The 22,270-nt window shown below is 48.4% G+C and overlaps 1 protein-coding gene and 1 pseudogene across 2 annotated transcripts; one reads left to right on the plus strand and one right to left on the minus strand.

The window, feature by feature from the left end:
• The first annotated feature begins 1,624 nt into the window (after positions 1–1,624).
• HJURP (Holliday junction recognition protein) lies at positions 1,625–18,412 on the plus strand. Its single transcript, XM_082631454.1, has 9 exons — positions 1,625–1,777; positions 1,987–2,053; positions 4,509–4,564; positions 7,970–8,063; positions 10,327–10,391; positions 11,577–11,669; positions 13,173–13,251; positions 15,341–16,935; positions 18,131–18,412. Exons 1-9 carry the CDS (start codon positions 1,682–1,684, stop codon positions 18,170–18,172), a joined length of 2,187 nt encoding a protein of 728 aa, XP_082487580.1. The 5' UTR covers positions 1,625–1,681; the 3' UTR covers positions 18,173–18,412.
• A 357-nt stretch (positions 18,413–18,769) lies between these two features.
• Positions 18,770–20,069, minus strand: LOC309809581 (RNA transcription, translation and transport factor protein-like; annotated as a pseudogene). Its single transcript has 2 exons — positions 19,414–20,069; positions 18,770–19,314 (listed from the first exon to the last, which is right to left on the minus strand). The product of its transcript is annotated as an RNA transcription, translation and transport factor protein-like (transcript).
• Positions 20,070–22,270: the final 2,201 nt, after the last annotated feature.

A 22,270-nucleotide genomic window follows, 5' to 3' on the forward strand; every position in this document is an offset into this window, starting at 1 on the left:
CTGCTGTATAAAAAAATAAAATAAAATTCAAAAAAAGGAAAAAAAGTGGGTATGTTTCTGGACCTTCAGTTAAAGACGTGAACTTGAGAAATCGTTTCCATGAACCTATCCATGAGCCCCTGGGGTAGAGCAGATCCTCGGATAGTCAGTGAAGTGAGGGAAGGATACCCTGAAACCTGGGAGTGGTGTCCTAAGAGTGGGGACCAAGCCCTAGGAGAGGTCAGTTTGGACGTCCCAAGTCTCTAAATGAGATAAGTGTTTGAAACTAACGTATATGGAAACACTGAGTCTAGGGAACAGCACGCTAAATTTATGAGCGCCCCCAAGGGAGGAGGAGACACAAAACTGAGCCTATTTGTGAAAATTGGGAAAGTTACAAATGGGATGTGTAGATTCAGTGGCCACTTGCAGCAAGGTCCTTTGTTACAGGTGGGATTCTCCAGGGAGCAGACAGGGGGACGGAGTTACCATGCAGGATGTTTATTATTAGGGAATGCCCTTCAGATTGGCGGCTGTGAAAGGAAGGGAAAGACTGGGTGCCCATTAGAGTGTCCTTCATTGGCTGAAATGGCCAGGGCTTCAAGTTCCCACCTGGATCTGTCGTTGGATTTGGGCCGCCCTGGGGTTGCAGGATCGGGTGAGGAGCTCTCTACAACTGAGGCAACCCTTGAAGAGGCCGACAGCAGAGGAAGCGGGGGAGAAGCCCTCCCGGCAGCTGCAGCCTGAGGCTGGCCGGCAACATCTCTGTGTCCATCACAATATATTTCCTACATGAGCCCCGATGTTCTAACACCCCCCTTCCCCCCTAATTTCCGCTGGATCGCATGATAGGATTGGGGTGCGGGCTGAGAGGAGGTGAAGAGCCCCATCTAAGGGTCCTAATCATGCCCAAAGTTATACTCATTTTTTATCACACATTGTGGTAACCGCACAAGCACATAAATACGGCTCAGTGATGATGCTGAATTATCCATTCTCTAGAGAAAATATTACAAAATTAATATCAATGGAGCCGAGTATGCAATAAAAATTATGTACGAAAAAGGTGTGCCCAGGAGGTTAATGAAAATACCGTATTATATTTTCCTGGATTCAGTGACGTTTATCGTATTGCTCCTTTCTAAATGCATGTTCACTTTCCTGCCTCCTTTTGTATTCGTTATTCCGAGATGTCTTTCTCGGCTCTCCGCTCTCGTAACTGCGCGGAGACCAGAGGCGGCCTGGGCGAGAAAGCCGGCCCGGGGCTGGGCTCAGGGCGACATTCAGGTGAGGGGCTGCCCCCCACCGGCGGCGAGTCCCAGCGCAAGTCACCTGGACATCTCTGGTGCACGACAGGGGAAATCAAACTCGTTTGGTCCTGTTGATTAACAAGCACAGGACGCGCGCACGGAAGGTCACGCCATCAACCTCCCAGCGTTAGGCGGCGGATCCCCGCCTCCCCTTTCCGTTCCGTGCGCGCGCCCCGGGCAGGGCGGGGCCGGAAACTCGGGCACGGATTGGCTGGGAGAAAGCTGCGCCGACCTGTTTGAAAGGCCCAATCAGCGCCCTGCCTTTCCGAGACAGCCAATGGAAAACCGGAGGGGCGGGCCGGAAGGGCGGGAGTCGCTATTTGAACCGCGGCGCGGGGAGCGGTCCCCTGTTCGGCTTCCCGCCGAAGTAGGCACTTACCTCTCCGTGCGCCATGGAGGGCGAGGTCCTGGGAGACGATGAGCTGCTGCGGAAGCTCAGGGACAGCCGCCGCCGCTTCCAGAGGCGCATGCAGCAGCTGATAGAGAAGGTGCGGCTCCCCTCGCTGGAGGGGAGGGGGAGCGGGACGGAAGAGGAAGGAGTAGGGGAGGGAGGAGGAGGCAGGGTTGGGGACTGGGGGGCAGAGACGGGGGTTCGGGACCCCCGAGACTTGCAGCCTCGCGCTGGCGCCTTCTCAGCCCGGGTCAGGGGTTCCCCTCGGCCCTCCGATCTGACGGGATGCCCCTTCCTCTCCCGCAGTACAACCATCCCTTCGAGGACTCCCCGGTGGTGCAGATGTCCACGCTGACCTACGAGACGCCCCAGGGTACGAGTCAGCCCCCCTTTCTGAATATTTACGGTTAAGAGTGTAACTAGAATAGTGTCCTACTAGAGTTTGAAATGCTGTCCCTGTTCTCTTGAAAATAAACCTTGTTCACCTAGTAGGTACTAAACCGTCACTAGTTCCCTTGAACCTATAGATTACTTAAATTACTTATTTCCAACAGAATTACTTATTAAGACAGAATTCTGATGACACATAGAGGCACCCTCATTAAAAATGCCCCCGCCTGGGTTGGCATCCCCGCTGGCTGTTTAATAGCCATGTCAGCTTGGGCCCATTGCTTTAGCCAGGCTGTGACTCAGTTTCTTCACCTGTAAAATGGAAAGATGATGACAATAATATTTACTTGGCGTGGAGATTGTGACAGTTACAGAAGATGAAGCTCTTGGAACAGTGCCTGGCACTAGTAACAGTATTGACTGTTATTTGACCTGTTTGATTTGAGGTTCTGAGTACTTTGGAATTTGACCTGAATCTAAGGAGAAGGACCCATTCTGTTTAATGGTTGATGCTGCAAACTGACTTAAATCTCATGGATTCTCTTTGGTAAATAGCTGGAGAAAGTTTGCACTGGGTGAGGTCAGTGCCTGCCATTCAGCCTCATTCCAACTCAGTATTACCTACTAATGAAAGTGAATCTCAGACCCGGTTCTGCTGTGCACCGGACAGACAGACACAAAACAGTTCGTAATTAAATGAAATCCTAGCTCTGCTTTTTCAGCTGGCCTAGCCATACCCTGGGTGAAAAATTTATTCAGGCAGAAGCTAAGGTATTCCAGTAGTAGGTTTCTGTTACTCTGGCCTCTGTCAGGTGGTGACAAGTCTAACCCGAATGCAGGACTCAGGAGTGTGTAGAAATCATTCCTAAGGGTGCTGTCAACGGGCTTCACAGTGTTCTCATGGCCTGTTCATGCAAGGATGGGCAGTGTCTGGAATGTTTTGGTCAGTTCACATATCTTGAACATCACTAATTTCACCAGTGAAAACTCATTTCAGACTCCAGTTTGATGAGAACAGTAGTCGAAGCATCAAACACTGTAGCATGTGGAAGACCTCCTGGAGAGCTTGTTGAAACAGATTCCTGGGGCCACTGACAGCAATGCTGGATGTGGATTCGGTGGGTCTGTGTTCTAACAAATTTCTAGCTGATGGGAGCGCAGCTCCCTAGACCTGTAGCTTCCCCTGGAGAGGCACTTAGTTAGGGAGTGGCCTTTTTGATTACATGCTAGCTGACCACTCTTACAGGGTGAATTCCTGCAATTTAAGGCAAAACCATAGGGGGTAGATTGGAACTAACAACCACACTGATTATGGTGAAGACAGCAGGTGAGTAATAGTCATTCACATGTTGACAGCTAAGCATATGCCTGTGCTTCTAAGAGTCTCAGGTTTCTCAGCACCCTGAGAGGTGGGCATTGTTAGAATCATCAGTGTTTCATAGCAGAGGATACAGCAGAGAGAAGTTAAGGAACTTGCCTGTGTCACTTAGCCAAAGTGGCAAAGCTTTGGTTTAACTCCAAGCGCCTCTGTTCAAGCATCACTCTGTTCTGGAAAGGCCACACAGCTCAGTGGTCAGGACCCCAGAGAGTCACTCCCCTGGGTTCACAGCCTGGCCTCACCACATGGGCAAGTGGCCTGGGCTGGTTATTTCACCTTCTTCTTTTGCCTCTGTCCCCATCTGTACAGTGAACTTGCTGAGTATCTATCCGAAAGGAACTAAGGGTACCATACGAGTTATATGTCAGTGAGTTGTAAATGAGGCGTACTTGGAAAGGGATAGACTGGAGCCTGGAAGAGTAAGCACCGTGTAATTATTGCTGCTGTTACCATCATCAGCAGCCATCTCAAGTCTCACAACCCAACCATCCCTTCTTTATTAATTTGAATTTACCTGGGAGCCAATGGAGGTTTAGGGAGAGGTTGAGTATCTGGCCCAGATTCTGCTGGCTAGTAAGTGCAGGACTCCAAAACTCAGTGTTTACCCCCTGTGCCAAAGGCTTGCTCTGTAACGTGTACATTGTCCTGAGAAAGCACTTGCATGGTACATGGGGTAGAGAGGTTGCCTTTGAAAAGTGATCTCTCTCTCTGTAGTATATGGATTACTCTTAGTATATGTATTTTGAGGACAGTACTCGGCATACATATGTTCGTTGTTTCCATTTAATTTGTGGCTTAATGCTGGATTCAATGAGCTGCTTGCTGCCTACTAGGTAGGAGAGATTTTCGTTAATGACAGATTTTTGTCTAGTGTTCATTTTTGAAAAACCTTCAACCTCACAAAGATGAGACAACAGAATATCAGGAATATGGCTTGGTTATGTCTTGGTTATGTTAGATCTTTCTGTTGCCTGTCACTTTGGTTTTCTTTGAATTCAGATTGAACAGAAACGCAGTATTCATGATTACTTAAGTAGTCATTTTTATTTCTTTTCTTAAGGATTGCGAATTTGGGGAGGAAGATTAATAAAGGAAAGAAATCCAGGACAAATCCAGGTATTCAATGTCAAATTTTATTGCCAACATGCCTTGCCGTGGAGGAAGGTTGATGTGAATAAAGGTGGAGCTGAGCTGGAACTGCACCCAGGGGCCACTGCAGGGTGTCCTTCCACAGTTTTCTCACCCTAACTGCCCTATTTTCTTGTATGTAAGGATTTACTGAGATGCATGTCTTCTGTTGCTTGTCAAGTGCAGGTAGGAGCTTGTGATGCTTATGCCCCTTGCATCCCCCTATGTTTCCCCTGCCATAGACCAAGGGGCTCTGACAACTGGAGCCCACCTGTAAGGTGGAGCCAGCTGGATAGACCTCCCCCATCCCCAGCTTCAGCCACAGCTACCAGCTTGCTTTGCCGGGTCCTTACAGGAAAGACCAAATCCAGGTCCTTCCTGGAAGGAAAAAGGTATCTTTCCCTCTTCTGAAAGGAGCAAGAGATTAGGGGGAGGGTGCCCTGTGCCGTTCACTACCTTTTAAAACCCAGGTGTGTTTTTCCCGAGTTTATCCATGGACACAGCAGCTATGTGATCTGTTACCTTCATGGGAGGGGCCTTCCTACTGTGAGGCCCAGGGTGTCTTGTTTTCTTGTGGCAGTGACTTTTGTAAGGATGTCTGGTATCCTCTTAATCACCACTTCTCACCATGTGGTGCTTCCTCATGGCCAGTTGGGTAGCCGGTGCCCAAGAATGAAAACATCAGTATTAGGGTTACATAGCAATTAACAGCAAATCTGAAATCAAGTTTCCTCCTGATTGGTTATTTTAACACATAATACATTTAGTCATAGAAATGTTAGAAATACATATAACTACTGAAAAGTAACCTGACTCGTATACGCAGAGATAAGAGATAGTCACTAATAATAATAATATTTTAGTATACTGTGACTCCTGTGTATGTATTTATAAATACACATTTCTTTATCCCCTTTTTTCTTTTAAATACACTTTTTTTTACCCTCTTTTTTCCACTTAGTACATATTGTGAAAACTCCTCTTTGTCATCTGTTGTATAATTCAATCTCCTTTTTTAAAAAAACCTCTCTTACTGACAGTCATTTAGCTATTTTCACTTTCCTTTATTATAAGTCAGGATCAGCACTCTTTTCCTGCAAAAGTCTAGATCAGGGGTCCCCAACCCCTGGGCCATGGACCGGTACCGGCTGCACAGCAGGGGGTGGGCGGCAGGCCAACGAGTGAAGCTTCATCTGTATTTACAGCCGTTCCCCATCGCTCGCATTACCGCCTGAGCTCTGCCTTCTGTCAGATCAGTGGCAGCATTAGCTTCTCATAGGAGCGCGAACCCTACTGTGAACTGCACACGCGAGGGATCTAGGCTGCGCGCTCCTCATGAGAATCTAATGCCTGATGATCTGAGGTGGAGCCGAGGCGGTGATGCGAGCGCTGGGGAGCGGCTGCAAATCCAGATTCTCATTAGCAGAGAGGTTTGACGGCACAGAGACCATAATAAATCAGTTGCTTGCAGACTCATATCAAAACCCTATCAGTGAGTGACAAGTGACAATTAAGCTGCATCTTATGGAGTAGACTGGACATAAGCAACATACTTCGAGTGTCACTGTCTCCCATCACCCCCAGATGGGACCATCTAGTTGCAGGAAAACAAGCTCAGGGCTCCCACTGATTCTGCATTATGGTGAGTTGTACAATTATTTCATTGTATATTGCAATGCAATAATAGAAATAAAGGGCACGATAAATGTAATACACTTGAATCATCCCCAAACCATCCCCCCACCCCTACCCCCCAACCCTTCCGGCCCGGTCCATGGAAAAATTGTCTTCCATGAAACCGGTTCCTGGTGCCAAAAAGGTTGGGGACCGCCGGTCTAGATGGTAGATATTTTAGGCTTTGCTGCCCATGTGGTCTCTGCTGCAGCCACTCAGCTCTGCATCGTAAGGGGAAAGCAGCCAAGGACAATAGGTGAACAGACAGGTACAGCTGTGTTCCAATAAAACTTTATTTATAAGACCCCTATTGTATACAGAGACAGAGAACCATTCTTATCTCTTCCCAGTGCTGTCACCCCTATTCAGTAAATGCCAAGAAGTGGGACCATTCTGTCAAAGGATATGCATTCTTTAAATTATACATAATAATGGTACCCACTGATCAGCCAGTGCTTGAATGGTCTTGGTGGCAAAGCGTTCTCATCCGGACATTTATTTAATGTTTTTACTTAAAATTAGGAGGAGCCCTCCCTGGAATCTACGGAATTTTAAGCCCCTTTCCTGGGATTAGAAACCTGGGCGTGGTCTGTGATGACAACTCAGAGGTCCACTGCCTCACTCAAGTCACCACCTGCTGCCTGTCCTGGGGCTGTGGAGGCAATAGGCCCCGTGGACTGTGCATTGGCTCAAGGGTTTGTCCTATCACATGGCCTGGGTTCTCTTTCCGACCCCAGCGCTGCCCGTAGTTAGATGCTGGTGCCGATTGGCTGCTTCCCCACGATTCTCAGGCCAAGTTCTGTGATGCCTCCGGACACTCTGCCCTATCCCAGCTCACCCAAGGCAAAGGTGGTGACATCCCCCAGGCAGGATTCACAGACACCTAGGAGATGATGCCTGGGCGCTGCCCCGAAAGGGACAGGCCTCACCACGTTCTCACTCCTGTTCTTGCAAGGCTGGGGTAGTCCTAAAAATATTTTAGCCCATCTGGCATCTTGAATTCTCCAATCTCCCTAATGAGAGCCCATCCATGGCATTCGTTATGGTTGTTAGAGAGGCCAGTTGTGTAGATGAGGCTCTAGAGAGGGAAGTATGGCCTCCTCGGGGGCGGCCCACTGACTGCCCTGCAGGCTGAGTCCTGGTCAGGACAGCTGACCGCCCCGTGGCCAGAGCTCAGGTTGAAAGTGGCTCCCCATGCCAGGGTCCCACCACATGCTGAGGCTTTTAAAGGAATTGTAGGTCTCATGACATGGAGATAAACTCACTGTTAAGATAAAAAAGTCACAGAAAGTCCCCCAGGGGCCTCTTGAATTTCCAGATTCTACCTGAGGATCTGGTGACAGTTGTGTTCTGTTTTGTTCTTGTTCTGTTTTGGCCTTGGCCCTGTGCTTGCCTCCAGGCCAGGGCGTTCTGGGCCTGTCCACTCGTGCCCCTGTTTCCCCGCTTTCCCTGCTCCATCACTTACCATCCAAGTGGTTTCTGAGGCACCAGCCCTTGGCATGGTCAGAGGAAGAAAGCTGTGTTCTTTTTCCAAGGGAAAGCTTGTCTATCTCCTAGGAGTTTTGAGGCCTTTTGTACCGTAATATTCTAGAAGAGAAGGCCCAGGAAACTTCCTGTTCTCTCATACACTAAAGGAAGAGGAAGGATCGTCGGTGTGTTACTTGACAGTGTCTTTGAAATGTGTTATGACCGAATCAAGCGTATCTTATCGACTTCAAGGGCTCCCCGGTGAAGACGGACGACAGGACAGATGGACCCACGCGAGTCCCAGCTGGAGGTCACGAGCTTCCCTTGCCCTGCACACAAGTTGAGGGTGAGTGTCCTGGCACTAGAAAGCGAGGTCCGGAGGGACGTGGGTTTTTTGTCAGAACATTTCAAGTCTAGATCCCTCACTCTGACTTTTTCCAAGGTGTACTTTAAAAACTAAAACATTTGAAAGTGCCCTGTTACTTCTTTCTAAGCTCTTCTAAGGAGCTGTCTCGCTCACAGTTACATTGTGGTACCTGACACATAAACGGTACTCAAATATTCTAGAATAATAAAGCCCTCACCCCCCACCCACCCATTTTGTTTTGTTTTGACCTTTTGCCAAAAAAGAAAAAAAAAAAGGTTAATCTCAAGAATTTATTAACAGTAAGACTTTGATGTGCCCTTGCGGGCTGGTGTCATGGACCACTAACTCCTACGCGCCCTGCAGGCGTCCTTTCTCCTGCTTCCTGTTCCCGTGGGGCCTCCTTTCCCTTCCTCAGGCTAGCCGTGCTGCTGAGCCCCTGGCCCAGTCTGTTTTCTTAGAAATCCACCCATCATCTTTCTTTCTTTCTGTCCCAGCCTCTCCCTCTACCCTGGGTACATCCCATCAGCTCTCACCTTGAACACACAGAACAGAATTCATATCTCCCGTCTCGGGCCCCTTTCTAGCTGCCTCCCCGTGTTCACCTTCCCTTCACAACCCAGTCTGTAACAGTGGCCCATTTCACCGCCTCTGGTGTTCTTGGCCCCGTGCCCACCTCAGCTGGGCCCCTTCTGGCTTCTGGCTCCGGCTCAAAAGCACACCCTGTGGTGAGGCTCCCGGCGGCCCCGTGGCTGAATCCGGTTGGCATTCTTTGATTGTTATCCTGTTGTCCTCTCAGTAGCATTCAAAGCTTCTGGAAAGTCTGGCCGTGGCCTCAGTGCCCCTGAGCCCCCCGGGCTTTCTCCCTCCTCTCAGCCCCTCTATCGTCCCACCTCCCACCTTCGCTGGTGCCCTTTCCTGAGAGTTGGGCATCTTTGTCCCTCACTCCAGTGGAATCCCCTGCCCAGACCCGCTCTGGGTGTGTTTATTGCCAGCGGCCTCTCTCCTTGAACTCTTTGTCTGCACTCTGCCTATCTCAGCTCAAAAAGCCAACCCAGCAGACCTGTCCTCAGGACAAGGCCACCACCGTCTTCCCTGTAGAATGAGCCAGAAACTCAGCATTCCTCTTGGCCTCAGCCCCTCCCTCTTCCTCATGTCTGAGACAGCGCTGTCCCGTGCCTTTGCCACCACCGTCTCTCTTGCCCCTCTGCCCCATGCCTCCACGGTGCCAGCTCCTGTCTCCACCTGGCCTCCACCCCGCTGGCACCTTTAAACGTGCGAATCTGGTCACGTGGCTTCTCTGTTCAAAGCACTGCAATGGCTGCCCATTCCTCTGAGAGTGAAAAGAATTCAGACCATGCCTGACCTGCCCACTGTCTTTTCGCTGCCCCCTGGTCCCCAGATCAGAGCAGACTCCCACTTTTACCTGTGTTCTCCACACCTGGCTCTTCCCCTTGTGGCAGCTAAACAGCTGAGTAATTACAGACTTTGTAATTGTTCTTGAACACCCATGTCCTGTGGGACTGGCCTTTCTGCAGCCTTTGTCCGCCCTGCCCAGGCCCTTGCTCGCACTGGGCAGTCAGAAATATGGGTTGAGTCCTAAAGGGGAAACCGGTGGTCTTTCAGATCAGAACTAGAAAGAGCTTGATGGAGATGTTTACTCATGGGTGTTATTTGTTTACCAGTATCAATCCAAATTTTAACTCCATAAAGCCTTGGGTCCGTGAATTTCCTGCACTGCTTGAAATCAGTAAAAATAGTTCTTCTTGAGCTGAACTGTCCAGTGTGGTAACCACCAGTCACCTGTGACTCTTCAAATTCATTGAAAATTAAGTGAAGTTTCAAATTCAGTTCCCTAGCCTCCCTACCCACATTCCACGTGTTCAACAGCCATGTGTGGCTAGTGGCTGACATCCTGGACAGCAGCTGGGGGACCTTCCGCCATCACAGAAGGTTCTATTGGACAGTGCTGGCCTAGAGGGACTCAGCTTCCAGGATCAGAGGCCATGGAAAGAGCCAGAGGTGATACAAAAGTTGCTTGCCCACGTCTCCCCGACTCTGGGCATGTTCCTGTTCTGATGGTTTCTCTGCATGGCGACAGATGGCCACGTCCCTATTAAAGGGGGCCACTTGAAGCAATAGGAGTTTTCAGTGTAAGGTGTACTCAAGCAATGCAAAAACTATCCTCGAGAGAAAAATGCAAGCTTTCTTTAAAAATTCTGATGGAAATTTCCTTTGCTTTCAGATTCAGTAAGCAGTGACACTGAGACAACTTTATTCCAGGAAGATGTGGTTGCTGGTAACTTGATGGTAAGGCCTGTCTTTTGTAATGAGGGACAGAGTTGAGGCTTGGGGACAAGTACACATTCTCACGACCTGCATCTTCCTGTAAGTCCCCTTCTGAGGCTCGCTCTTTGCTGACATCACCCCTCAGGTCTCTGTCCCCACGTTCAGATCCCCTAAGGCAGCAAGTCACCCCTTCTCCGTTCAGCACGTACTGTCCCAGTTCAAGACTGATTTGCTGAACTTACGTAAATGTTGGGTGATGTTCCCTCTGCAAATAGAACAATCCCGGTGTGCCCTGGGCCTTGACCAACCTTACAGTGTAGAAAGTTGGGTTCTGAGTCGGCCTTTCCCCATAGAGACGGTGTCATAAGGGAGGTGCTCTGGGGAGCGTTTCCAGGTCAGCCCTCGGGATGGACAGGAACACACAGGACAGAATCCACCTGAGCCTCTGACCTGACCCCTGGGTCAGATGCCAGAATAGCCGGCATGTGGTTTTCCTCTAAAAGCACTACTTTTGTGCAGAGGTTTGCCCACACACCCGTGTGTGACTTGTAGTGTCTACCTAGAATTAGGTAGTGGCCCTGGGGGAGGAAAGGGGTGCATTGTGAGGTATTGTGTTGGGGTGGCAGTGAAGGGGAGCAGGCGGCCCTGACGGTAAAGGGCCGAGGTGTCGGCCATTCCCCGGTGTGTTCCTGTGACCCCCCAGCCTGCAGCCCCGGGCCCTGACTAAGCCCCACCGGGGTGCACAGTGGAGGCTGAGGCCCCCTATTTCCAATGTATGGCAGGTGAGGGATAGGAGAGGCAAGGGTTCCTGCCCCCTGAGTCGGACACTGAACTTCTTTTCTTATAAACATACCAACTGGGGTCAATTCCAGTAGTTGTGTCCTAAACTCGTGGAATATTGTTTCTTTTTTTCTCTTGTTCTAGTAATATTGTCATAAACTTCTCCAAACTGGTATGTTTTGTCTTTCTATTTTCTTTTGGATTGTTACCATTGGGTCAGTTCCCTAAAGTCGGATTCCAGGGTCAGGTAGATTTTCAGAGGGGGCTGGACCACTTTGTGCTGCTAACAGCAGGAGGTGAAGAAGTGACTTTGAGGAACTTCATTTAAAGACATGTACAGTAACCAGCTTGCCAGTGTGTCCCAGGATCCCAGAGCTCGGCCGTACCCAGCAGCTCTTACGAATACTGACTTCTCTTTGGTGTCAGCCTGCAGTGCCCTGGAGCCCATTGAAAAATGAGCTAAGGAGGAAGTACTTGACACAAGTGGATATCCTGCTGCAGGATGAAGGGTCTTTGGAGGTAATGTTTCCTAGGGTGTGTCTTCATATAAGTAAACCATGAACTAGAGACACACTGAGGTGTCATCTCATCTTGTTCACTCGCTACAGAGCCTGCAAAGAGCATTTCAATGGCTGTTTGCAAACCGTTTCGCTCACAGGCTCCCCAGTTCCTGCTCTTCCTGAGTAAACACTCTGGGACCCTCGGGCAGCGGGATCGGCTACCCGCTGTGCTCTGGGCAGCTCACAGGATCTAGTAGGGCCCCCACCCTCAGGTAGAGGGCTTTTAAGCTGCAGAATTAGGGAAGCTGTAGCGGCCACCTCCCTCCTTCCCTGCCGTGACCGGGGCTGCCACGGGCCGCAGGGCGCCTGTTCTGCCTGCTTCAGCCGTGATGTTGGCAAGATCGGGGGCTGCGGTGGACCCCGTGGGAGGTGAGCAGCTCATCAGCCCCTCTCCTAGGCCTGGTGCCCTCCACCTTCCACGGCAGCCAGTTTCCTGGAGCTTTGCCTGAAGGAGAGCAAAAGGCTAAAGGTGGAGTTTCACGCAAGGATGCCAACTCTTTAGTTTTCCAAGTTCTGTCAGTCTCATCTCCTAAAACAAAGGACTTTTTTAAAAAATTTATTAATTAATTTATTTTTTGTCTGTGTTGGGTCTTCGTTTCTGTGCGAGGGCTTTCTCTAGTTGTGGCGAGCGGGGGCCACTCTCCATCGCGGTGCGCGGGCCTCTCACTATCGCGGCCTCTCTTGTTGCGGTGCACAGGCTCCAGACGCACAGGCTCAGTAGTTGTGGCTCACGGGCGCAGTTGCCCCGTAGCATGTTGGATCCTCCCAGACCAGGGCTCGAACCCAACCCATGTCCTCTGCATTGGCAGGAAGACTCTCAACCACTGCGCCACCAGGGAAGCCCCCAAAGGACATTTTAATACCAAATAACTAGGCAGTATGTGTTCTGGAATAAATAATTCATCTCAGAGGCAGCCAGCTTAACAGGAGCGTGGATATTTTCTTATGCTGCTGCTGACAGTGAGAAGCCTGTATCTGAACGAGCGGATATATGGGAAATGCCTTTTTCCTTTGTCTGGAAGCAGCAAGCGTGGCCTTTTGGTCGCCCTGCCGGTCAGGGAAGGAGGCCAGGGCCGGGACCAGCTCCGTTGTCCCAGCGACGGGTTCTCCTTCCCTCCATCTGCCTGGACTGGCTGTCCTTGCTGTCAGAGGATAACAGTGGAGGAGGAAAAGCCGCCAGACCTCCCGAGAGAGATTCTGGCAGACGTGGGGCAGTGGTGGCCCTTGGGGGGCAGGGGGCGGTACCTGGAGGCCATGGGGGCAGAGCTCCTGGATCTTGCTAAGACAGCTCTTCCCACCACTGCTGGAGGCCCAGCCGGCCGCTGTCTGTCATCATGGTCGCGCGTGTCACCACTGCAGCCGCAAATGGATGCGCCGTCTGTGGTTGGGAGAGCAGTTGGAGCAGGAAGCCCGAGCCGACACCTGATAACTCCTTTGTTAAAGTCATCTGCTTTGATTTCAGTGTGCCGGTTACGGAGAGGGAAAGGACACCCGTGTGACCCTGGTCCCTTCATTGGCCTCGCCCGCCAGGCCTGCCCGAGGTAAGTGTGACATAGAAACTTTGCACGGACCATTCACTTGTGGTAGAGCCACGGCGCCCTGAGCTGGGCGTGTTTCATCACCATGAACTGTGAGAGACACGTGCACGTCATAGGTAAACTATTACGTGTTAAGAAACAAAGGGCTCTTTCCTTCTGGGACTCGCATGCTAATTGCTAATTAGCTCTTTATCCCAACTTAGCATTTTGAAAATTTTTGAATCTCCAGAAATGTAGGACTCATACAATAAACATCCTTTACCTACATTTGCAATTCACATTTTGTCACGTTTGCTTTATCACTCCCGACATACACGCATGTACACGTGTGTATATGTATTTGCATTCATGTATATACCATCCCTAAATGCTTCAGTGTCTCCGAAGAACAGGCTGAGTCCCCTCAGAACCACATTTAACTTGGCACACGTTGAAATGTCACAGTGACACAATACATTTTTACCCAGTCATGCCATCGTTGTCCTTTGTAGCCTTTTTTGTTTGTTTAACCAGCTCAGGACCCACTGGGGCACCACCTGTCGTGCTGACTGTCTCCTTCAGTCCAGAAGGGCCCCTCGGCCTTGCTGTTGTCACCATCATCATCTTTGCCATCAATGACTTTCTTGAATAGTCCTGGCCTCCAGTAGATTTGCAGAATATCCTTCAATTTGGACTTATATGTGGTTAAGTTTATGTTAAACATTATTGGCAAAAATACTACACAGGTGACGTTTTTGTCCTCTCAGGACGTCCTGTCAGCCTGTCCCATTGTTGGTGACTTGAGTCTGGTCGCACAGTTAAGGCAGGCCCCACCAGATTTCTCACTGCAGAAGTGCCTTTTATCCTTGGAGTCATCTGTGGATGACCCCTTGAGGTTGCCTGGTAGCCTTTTCCCCAGAACCCACGCCCCCCATGGTTTTTAGCATCTCGCCATGACTGTTGCCTGAGCTGGGGCAGAACACAGGCCTTTTCTGGTCCTGCCATTCCCCCTGCCTGCATTCGTTGGCATTCTTTTATAAAGGAGGCTGAGCTGTCTCCCTTCCATTTCTTTTTTTTCCCTTCCTTTATCCTCCCCAACGTGCTTTTTCTTTATTTAACTCTTCCAGAATCAGTAAGAACTCATGGACTTTTTTTTTTTTTTTAATTCACATAAGAATCAGTTGTCAGTTTTCATCACCCGTTAAGCCTGGAGGAGCCCCTTCCGTGCTGGCTGCTGCGTCCTCCGACCTGTCCCCGTGGGGTTTGGAGCTCTTCATCCCCCACCCTGATTCCAGAGTTTTCCCCCAGCCCCCGCTGACTCCTCCTTAACAACGAGGCTCATTTGGCCAGTCGTGCAGCACAAAGTAGCCTCAGGATCACAGCACCTGGTACCACTCTGCTCAACAATGTGCTGAAGAAGGTTCCAGATCTCCAAGCAGCATTATATTATCCTCATTATATTATCCTCAGATAATATCCCACTGAGGGAGCACGTTCAGAGTTATTTGGATTCTATTTTCTCTTTTGGTTGTTGTCAGTCTGACATACAATCAGGGTCATTTTCCCTGTCTGTATTCAGTTTTAGAGTTATCCCCATCTTTGTTGGTTTAATTTTATTTTTCTAATATGTAAAACATTTAACATGATGCAAAAGTCAAAGCTGTGTAAAGAGGTGTGTTCAGGAGTCTTCTCCCTTCCCTACCCAGCCCTGTAGGCAAACAGGGTCATTATTTTCTGGTTTCTAATTAATCTTTGACAAGGCAACCAATTTCCAAACCATCACACAGGGAAGGAAGACTCCTTTTAGGAAGGTCAGTGGAGAGTAAATTGTTTTGGTAGCTAGAAAGAAATCTCTGAGAAGAGTCTATTCCCAAATATTTGTGAATTTTTCTTTTGCTTTTGTTTTTCGTATTGCTTAAAAAGAAATCACAATGTTATGTTATACTCCTAAAACTAACATAATGTTATATGTCAGTTATATCTCAATTAAAAATAATAATTAAAAAAAAAACAACCCATGCTGGTCCCCATCCAGCCTTCAGTTCCCTGATCTCTGCGTGTGGTCGGTTTTAAATGGTTAACATGCCTTTGCCTTGTGTGTGTGTTTCTCCAGGATACTACGGTGACATCTCTGAAGAGAGCCCCGGTGGCCCATTTCAGCCAACTTCATTGCCCAGAGAGGGTGATGCTTCACGCTCTTGCTCAGCAGGCCTGGCCCTGGTGCCGAGGGGTGATGGCATCTCCTTACAGGGAGGGACCGGTGGCTGCAGCTTCTCAAGCAGCCGATGCTCTGAGGCTGAGGACATCTGCAACGCGACACTCAGCGATCTGTACGCGGGCATGCTGCACTCCATGAGCTGCCTGCTGGGTGTGAGGCCCTCCTGCGTCATCTCCACCAAGACGTTCATCCGCCAGAACTGGAGCTCCAAGCGGAGGCACAGGTGTAAGAGCAGAATGAACAGAACGAGCTGCAGAGGAGGCGGGCGCTCTAGGAGGAGCCCCCAGGAGAGACGTCCACCTAGCTCCGAACCTGCGAAGGACGTGGCAGTGTTAAGAGATCGCGAGAACATACTCGATGTTTCTGGCCATAAGATGGGTTTAAAATTGGGGAGGGCTTTTCTTGAAGTAAACAAAGCCCAGATCCACGCATTCGCTTCACATTGGAAGGAGTTTCCGAGAACGCCTCAGAAGCATCATTCTTCATTGACTTACTTAGACTCCAATGCAGTGTATCATCTTGATCAGGAAAATAGATTCATGACATTAAAGTGGTTGATTTCTCCTGTAAAAATAGGTTCTAGACCCAGAGTACCGCCGGTCGAGGGAGGGAATCGTTATAGGGAGATCGAAATCAGATTTGACAAGCTTCATCAGGAATATTGCTCGAATCTTAGGAAGCAGCCCTGCCTGACTTACCTTCCCAGCTCCTCGGCTGTGGATGTGTACAGAGGTGGTCCAGCAAGCCCTGGTAGCCCTCAGGGCGTAGAAGCCCACAGGCCGACTAGCCCTCTCCGCAGAGCAAAAGCTAAGAGGTTGAGTGAGGCTTTTGAAAGCCTGGGCAAAAGATCTATCAGAGAGGGTAGCTGCCCACCAAAGAGTGATTCCTTCCCTTCACTTTCAAAGACCAACTGCACATGCAGCCCAGGCCGCTCGGAGCAGACCTCTGACCTTGCTTGTCAAGGAAATGATCTGGGAGGATTTAGGAAGTCAGTATCGCTCAACAAAGCCATTTCAGTACCCAGGGTACAACCTCCAGGCTATGCCAGGGATCGTTACAATGACATTAAAGAAAAATTTGACAAGCTTCATCAAAAGTATTGCCAAAAATCGCTTCAGCAGACGCATGTGCCTTCATGTACCAGAGCATCTCCAGATAAAGCAAGTGTGGGAGTTCGGTATCAAAAGGAAGACTTCTTAGGAAAATTCCATCCAGACTCTGGTTCCCAGGGCCCCCCAAACTTGTCATCATCACCCCAGCAGAGCATTAAAAGTCCTCTCGGCTCAAACACAATTGGGGCCCCTCCATCTACAGGTTTTGCTCTTGATGCCAGCTGGGGCCATCAAGTCCCCACAAAACGACGCCGATTATCAGACCCTCAGGTGTACAGACGGTGGGCTGGACCCTGGGATTTCTCACCTGTGGGCAGAGCCATCCCGAGGCCTGGGGAAGAGGCTGGCTCTTTACAGCCCACCTGGGAAGAGAAGAAGGTATGTTTCTGTTTGTCGAATGTGGGTGTTTTGCAACAGGATTCTTGGGTGTTAATTTTCCGAACTTTCTCCCAAATTCTTTTCCTTCCTCTAAAATCAGCATTTTTACACATTTTCTATTGGAGTGCATTTAGGGGATGTTTCTAAAAAGCTTCCCTTAAGACACTCTATCCCATCCTTGTCAAACTGTCACTTCCAGCCTCTTCACCTCACACTCAGAACGTAGCTGTTGCAGGCAAAACTGATCTAGAATTGACGATTCTGACCCCTTCTGGATCCCTCCTGGGGACAGAGCAGGAGTCAGCCCTTGGAGAACCCCCAGCAGCATCCCACACACGTGAGGGGCCGGACCACACGCTGCTGCTTGGCCCACGGTCTCCTGTCCTCCCCACTGAAGCCCATCTGTTCCCCAACCTTGGCCACGGTTTAGCTTGTTCAGGTGCCTTAAGCTGAAGCTTTACCCTGCATGCACCATTGTATCTTCTCCAGAGGCAAGCCGCCCTGAGTGGTTAAATTTTCTCACGTTGGATGCCAGCTTTCCCAGCATGAATTTCAGCATGTTGCACGCAGGGAATTGAACGATGTATCCCGAGTCCATGTCACTTGTCCACTGGCTGATGGGATCTGACTGAGTTTGGTTTGGCCGGCTCCTTCTGGAACTACAATATAAACATACTTAACCATTTTTCTGTATTTTCTTTTCTTTCTCTACTTAACATTATAAATTTCTTGAGGAAAGGGACCGAATCCTCATGAGCTGTGAACGCAAGGAATTTTAAGGGCTAACCTCTGAGTGCCCTCTGCTCCAGGCCGTGTTAACCCTTTTTCACACCTTCCTTCCTTAATCCCCATGCGAACACTTTGATTAGATAGGTTCTGTCCAATAGGCAGTGCCAGCTCTTCTTATAAGGAAATGTAGTCTTAACTACTGAATCCACACAGGCAGTGCATGGCTGGGCCAGGATTTGAAAGCCCGTGGCCTTAACCACCAGTTTGCACTGCCTGCCTGAGGGGTTACTGTTACTTTTTTTTTCTTTACGTTCCGTAGGGTATTTATTAAGCATCATAGCATTCTCTATAATGACTCAAATATTTATATATATTCAATGGAGTTGAATACAACAGTTAAGCTTTTGGGGGCAGGCAATGGGAATTGTAGTGGAATTATACTGAAATCTTTTTTTTTTTTTTTTAGAGGAAAGAACAACACATCTTTCAGGATGGAAGAGAAAAGTGATTTCGTGTTAGAAAACCTCAAAGCTGAAAATCTATTGCCAAGTTATTCTGAAGTATTCCCTCTTTCCTCTCTGATTTTTATGTATTTTTTTAAATTCTCAAGAATATGTGACAACTTGCTTTGCTTATCTGCCCTTCAAAGCAAATTTCTATGAAATTGGTTCCGTTGAGATGACTCTCTGGGTTCTTGGAAATTATGTGAATAAAGTTGACCAATTAAAATTTTTAATGTTATTCTTTATAGGCCGATTTTTCTCATGTTTTCTTTGTTACATTTAGACGTGACCAGAGAATCCTCCCTTACATTTCCTATTTCCTTAGAGAAATCGTTTGCTATGAAACCTAAGTTTAAGCCCTGGATACAGTAATCCTGGAAGGAAAATACAGCTGCTTAGTCTTTTAAATTCAGACCCATGGGACTTGGTATCTTCCATAATAGGAGGTAGCAAATCGAACCATCGTACAACTTACCCATAAAATAATTCCTAACATTTTAGTATTTTTAGATGAAAACATAAACAGTCCTGTGATGGTCCCAAAACATACTTGTAGCCACTCAGCACCCATGACACCTCATGATTTTTTTTTTTTACCTTCCCAACTTTATTAAAGAAAATGCAGTGATGGTAAATATCTCTAGAACATAGTCAATTTTCTGGAATTCTTCCCTTGAAGACATGACGTTTCCAAATACATGCCAAAGCGTACATGGTTCCCAACTGTACTAGGTAGGTGAAAAGCTGAAATCCTAAAATGTTCATCTTCCAACTTTCCCCATTCTGTGGTCTGTCTTTGGATCGGCAATAATCGCCTGAACAGCTACTATGGCTTGATTAATCTTTGTCTGTAGCTCTCTGAGCTCCTCTATATGCAGCAGTTGCAGAATTTGAGCAGCTTCATTAAGAACTGCATTTACCTCCAGTGTCAAAACCAAGAATATGCTTGTCTAAAGCAACAGGCAAGCCCTCTTTTGTTTGATTTGCTTTAGCAACTACATCCTGTGTCAGGCGCTCCTGGGCCAAAATGCGAATTGCCTTAAGCATTACCAGGTAATCGTCATGACGCTGAATCTGAAGAAGGTTAGCCAAAGCCATTACACCAGCCTTAAAATCAGGATTATTTACATCCAAACTGATCAAGGCTCTGCATTTTTAGCTGCATTGTCAGCGTTTTTTATATTATCAGGTACCAAGTCCTTGTATTTTTCAGCATTATCTCCATATTCAAGTCTAACAGCTAAACCAAGGCTCTGCATTTTTAGCTGCATTGTCAGCGTTTTTTATATTATCAGGTACCAAGTCCTTGTATTTTTCAGCATTATCTCCATATTCAAGTCTAACAGCTAAACCAAGAAGCCAGTCGATTGCTTCTGGTCGATCTTGAATCTTGAAAGGACAGTTAACATCTCTGAGATACTTTTCAAAGAACTTGGGCCAGTCACTGCTTTGGATGTTTCTTAAATTACCTCTGTCTTCAATCTTGTAGTGTCTGATTTTCTGGTCTTCGAGCCAAACAATAAAGTTTCTAAATTCTGTTTCATCTTTGCAGTTGAAGCCGGCAGGGCTGTGGTAGTCGAGGGCCGTCAGCTTGCGTCGGAACATGGTGCCCGCTGCTCGCTCCGGTCCCCCGGGCTGCGGCCGGGACAGGAGAGGCGAGGAGGAGCGGGCGGCACAGACACTGGCGACGTGGCGAGAGCACACCTCATGATTTTTATTGGAGCTGTTTATAATAGGATATCACAGTGACTTTTTTTTTTTGGTTTTAATTTCTATGCCCTTTAATTTTGTCTATATTTTTGATACACATAACATTTAAATTTTTTAATTCTTGTTTTTGTTTTTTTCAGTTGTAGAGACAGTTTCTCATGTAGGTCACCATAAGGTACAGAGGGCTTATTGGCTTGTACTGGAATGGTCCAAGGTAGACACTGGGAACGTAGGGAGCTCTGGCAATTCACTGGTTCTAGCATCTCTCTGGTGGAATTTCAATGATCTCCAAGTATAAATTCCCCCCTTATAACTTGGCCTTGGACAGTGACTTTTTTAAATAAAATATTTCAAGTACTCAGAACACAGCGACAAAACCCATGTACCAACATCCTGAGTAAATGGTTAATATATTGCTGTGTGTAATGGATTTTTTAAGTAAAAGTTTAGAGATGAGATTGAGTTGCACACCTTTCCTTCCCACCCTCCATCCCTAGGTGACCATTCTCCCTGTATTGATGTACCCTTTCCACCCACACCTTGTTTCACTAGGACATTACCTGCATGTTTTACTCAGCTCTGGCTGCTGTAACAAAATATCAAAGACTGGGTACTTAAACAACAGAAGTTTGTTTCTGGAGGCTGGAAGACAGATCAGGGAGCCAGCACGGTCGGGCTCTGGGAGGACCCACTTCCTGGCCCACAGACAGCCACCTTCTTGCCATGTCATGTGGAGAGAGGAGGAGCTCTAGTGTCTCTTAGGAGGGCACTGATCCTGTCATGGGGGCCCCACCCTCGTGACCTCATCCAAACCCAATTACCTCCCAAAGGCCCTGTCTCAGCTACCATCACACTGGGGGTTAGGGCTTCCACTTGTGAATCTGGGGGACACGTTCAGCCCAGAGCCCTGTGAACTGGCAGGGCCTGCACTGCCTGGAGCTGAGAGCCTGGCCAAGAGCCTTACACCTTTCAGGAGGTTCATTTTCCCTCCGTACAGGCTGGCAGGAGACTGCTGGCTCAGGCTCGGATCGGATGGGTGTGGCCCTGCAATTCTAGACCTTTCCCGCATGCCTGCGGCTTCCTAAGAGCACAGCCCCCGTTTTTCCTTCGTCAGGAAAACTATCATCCTTGCCCAAAACTGCTTGTGCCTGGCCTCCCTCCCCCGCCCTGCATACCTAGCAGTCGTGCGAAGTCTCACTGTCCAGGCCTAGCTGCCAGAGGCTGGAAAACTGAGTTTGTGATGCTCTATCGTCTAGTGGAGGAAGGTGTGGCAGAAGGGCCTAGAGGAAGTTGGCTAGATCCTCTCAGCCAATTTATAGGATCTGCCAATAAAGGACCCCATTAACTATACAGAATGGTATGTGTTTTTAACTTTCACATAAATACCTCGGGGCTGTAGGCACTGTGCAACTTTGCCTCACCAAGAGGTGTTTGCATTTGACAGGAGCTGATTGATGAACGTGGGTCTACATTGTAGAGTTCCTTAGGTAGCTGGTGTGTCCCACTGTCCCACTGGGTGTTTGCTGCTAAGAATACTCTTCAGCCACCATCCTTGTGCACATGTGCAGATCTACCGGCAGCCCCACCCAGAGGTGACTTGGTCATGTCTTCAACTTCCATAATTATGGCCGAAGTCCTCTCCCAAATGCCTAATCCCATTTGCTCTCCATCCAGCAATAATAAAAGGTCCCATTTCCCCACACTGTTGCCACTAGTCAGCGCCACTCTTGTGGGTGTGAAATGCACAGCATTGCAGTTTGCATGCCTTCCTGGGGGGACTGGCTTTTCAAGCACTCTCTCATGACACTGCTTTTTAATTTGCTGTATTACTGATTTGGGCATATTCTGTATGCCACTCCAATTATATGAATCAATCTAGTTTTATATAAATTGCAAGTAACTTCTTCCATCTGCGACTTATTTAACTTTATGATACTTTATCGTACAGAAGATATATTTTAACATAGAAAAGTTGATGCTTTATTTTTGCTGGCTTCTATTACTTTTAAAGGAAAACCTAGGGTAGGTTTAAGACAATACTATGTTGTCTTAAATTTTTGCTTTCTGAGTTTGGGTCTGTATACCATCTGGAAATGTTTCACAGGGGCATTAAGGGAATTGATCAGAGACCTGATTTTACAATTGTATGGCTTCCCCCAGGACCTGTACCGAAGGGCACATCCCTTTCAACTGTGTCAGTGGGACTCAAGTCTTCCGGCAGCAACGATCTTCATCGCTCGGCAGGAAATAACTTCACTGTCTATGCCACGGGAGCCACCAAACAGTGTGAGAGCACGCTTCCGGGAAGCCTCTGGTGCAGGTTGATTTCCGGGACTGCTCAGCAGCACTCCCGCCCATGGTGCCCAGGGTGGTGACTGCCTTGGGCAGTTGCA

This window comes from Mesoplodon mirus (assembly GCF_964341445.2).
Source record: "Mesoplodon mirus genome assembly, chromosome: 8".
NCBI lineage: Eukaryota > Metazoa > Chordata > Mammalia > Artiodactyla > Ziphiidae > Mesoplodon > Mesoplodon mirus.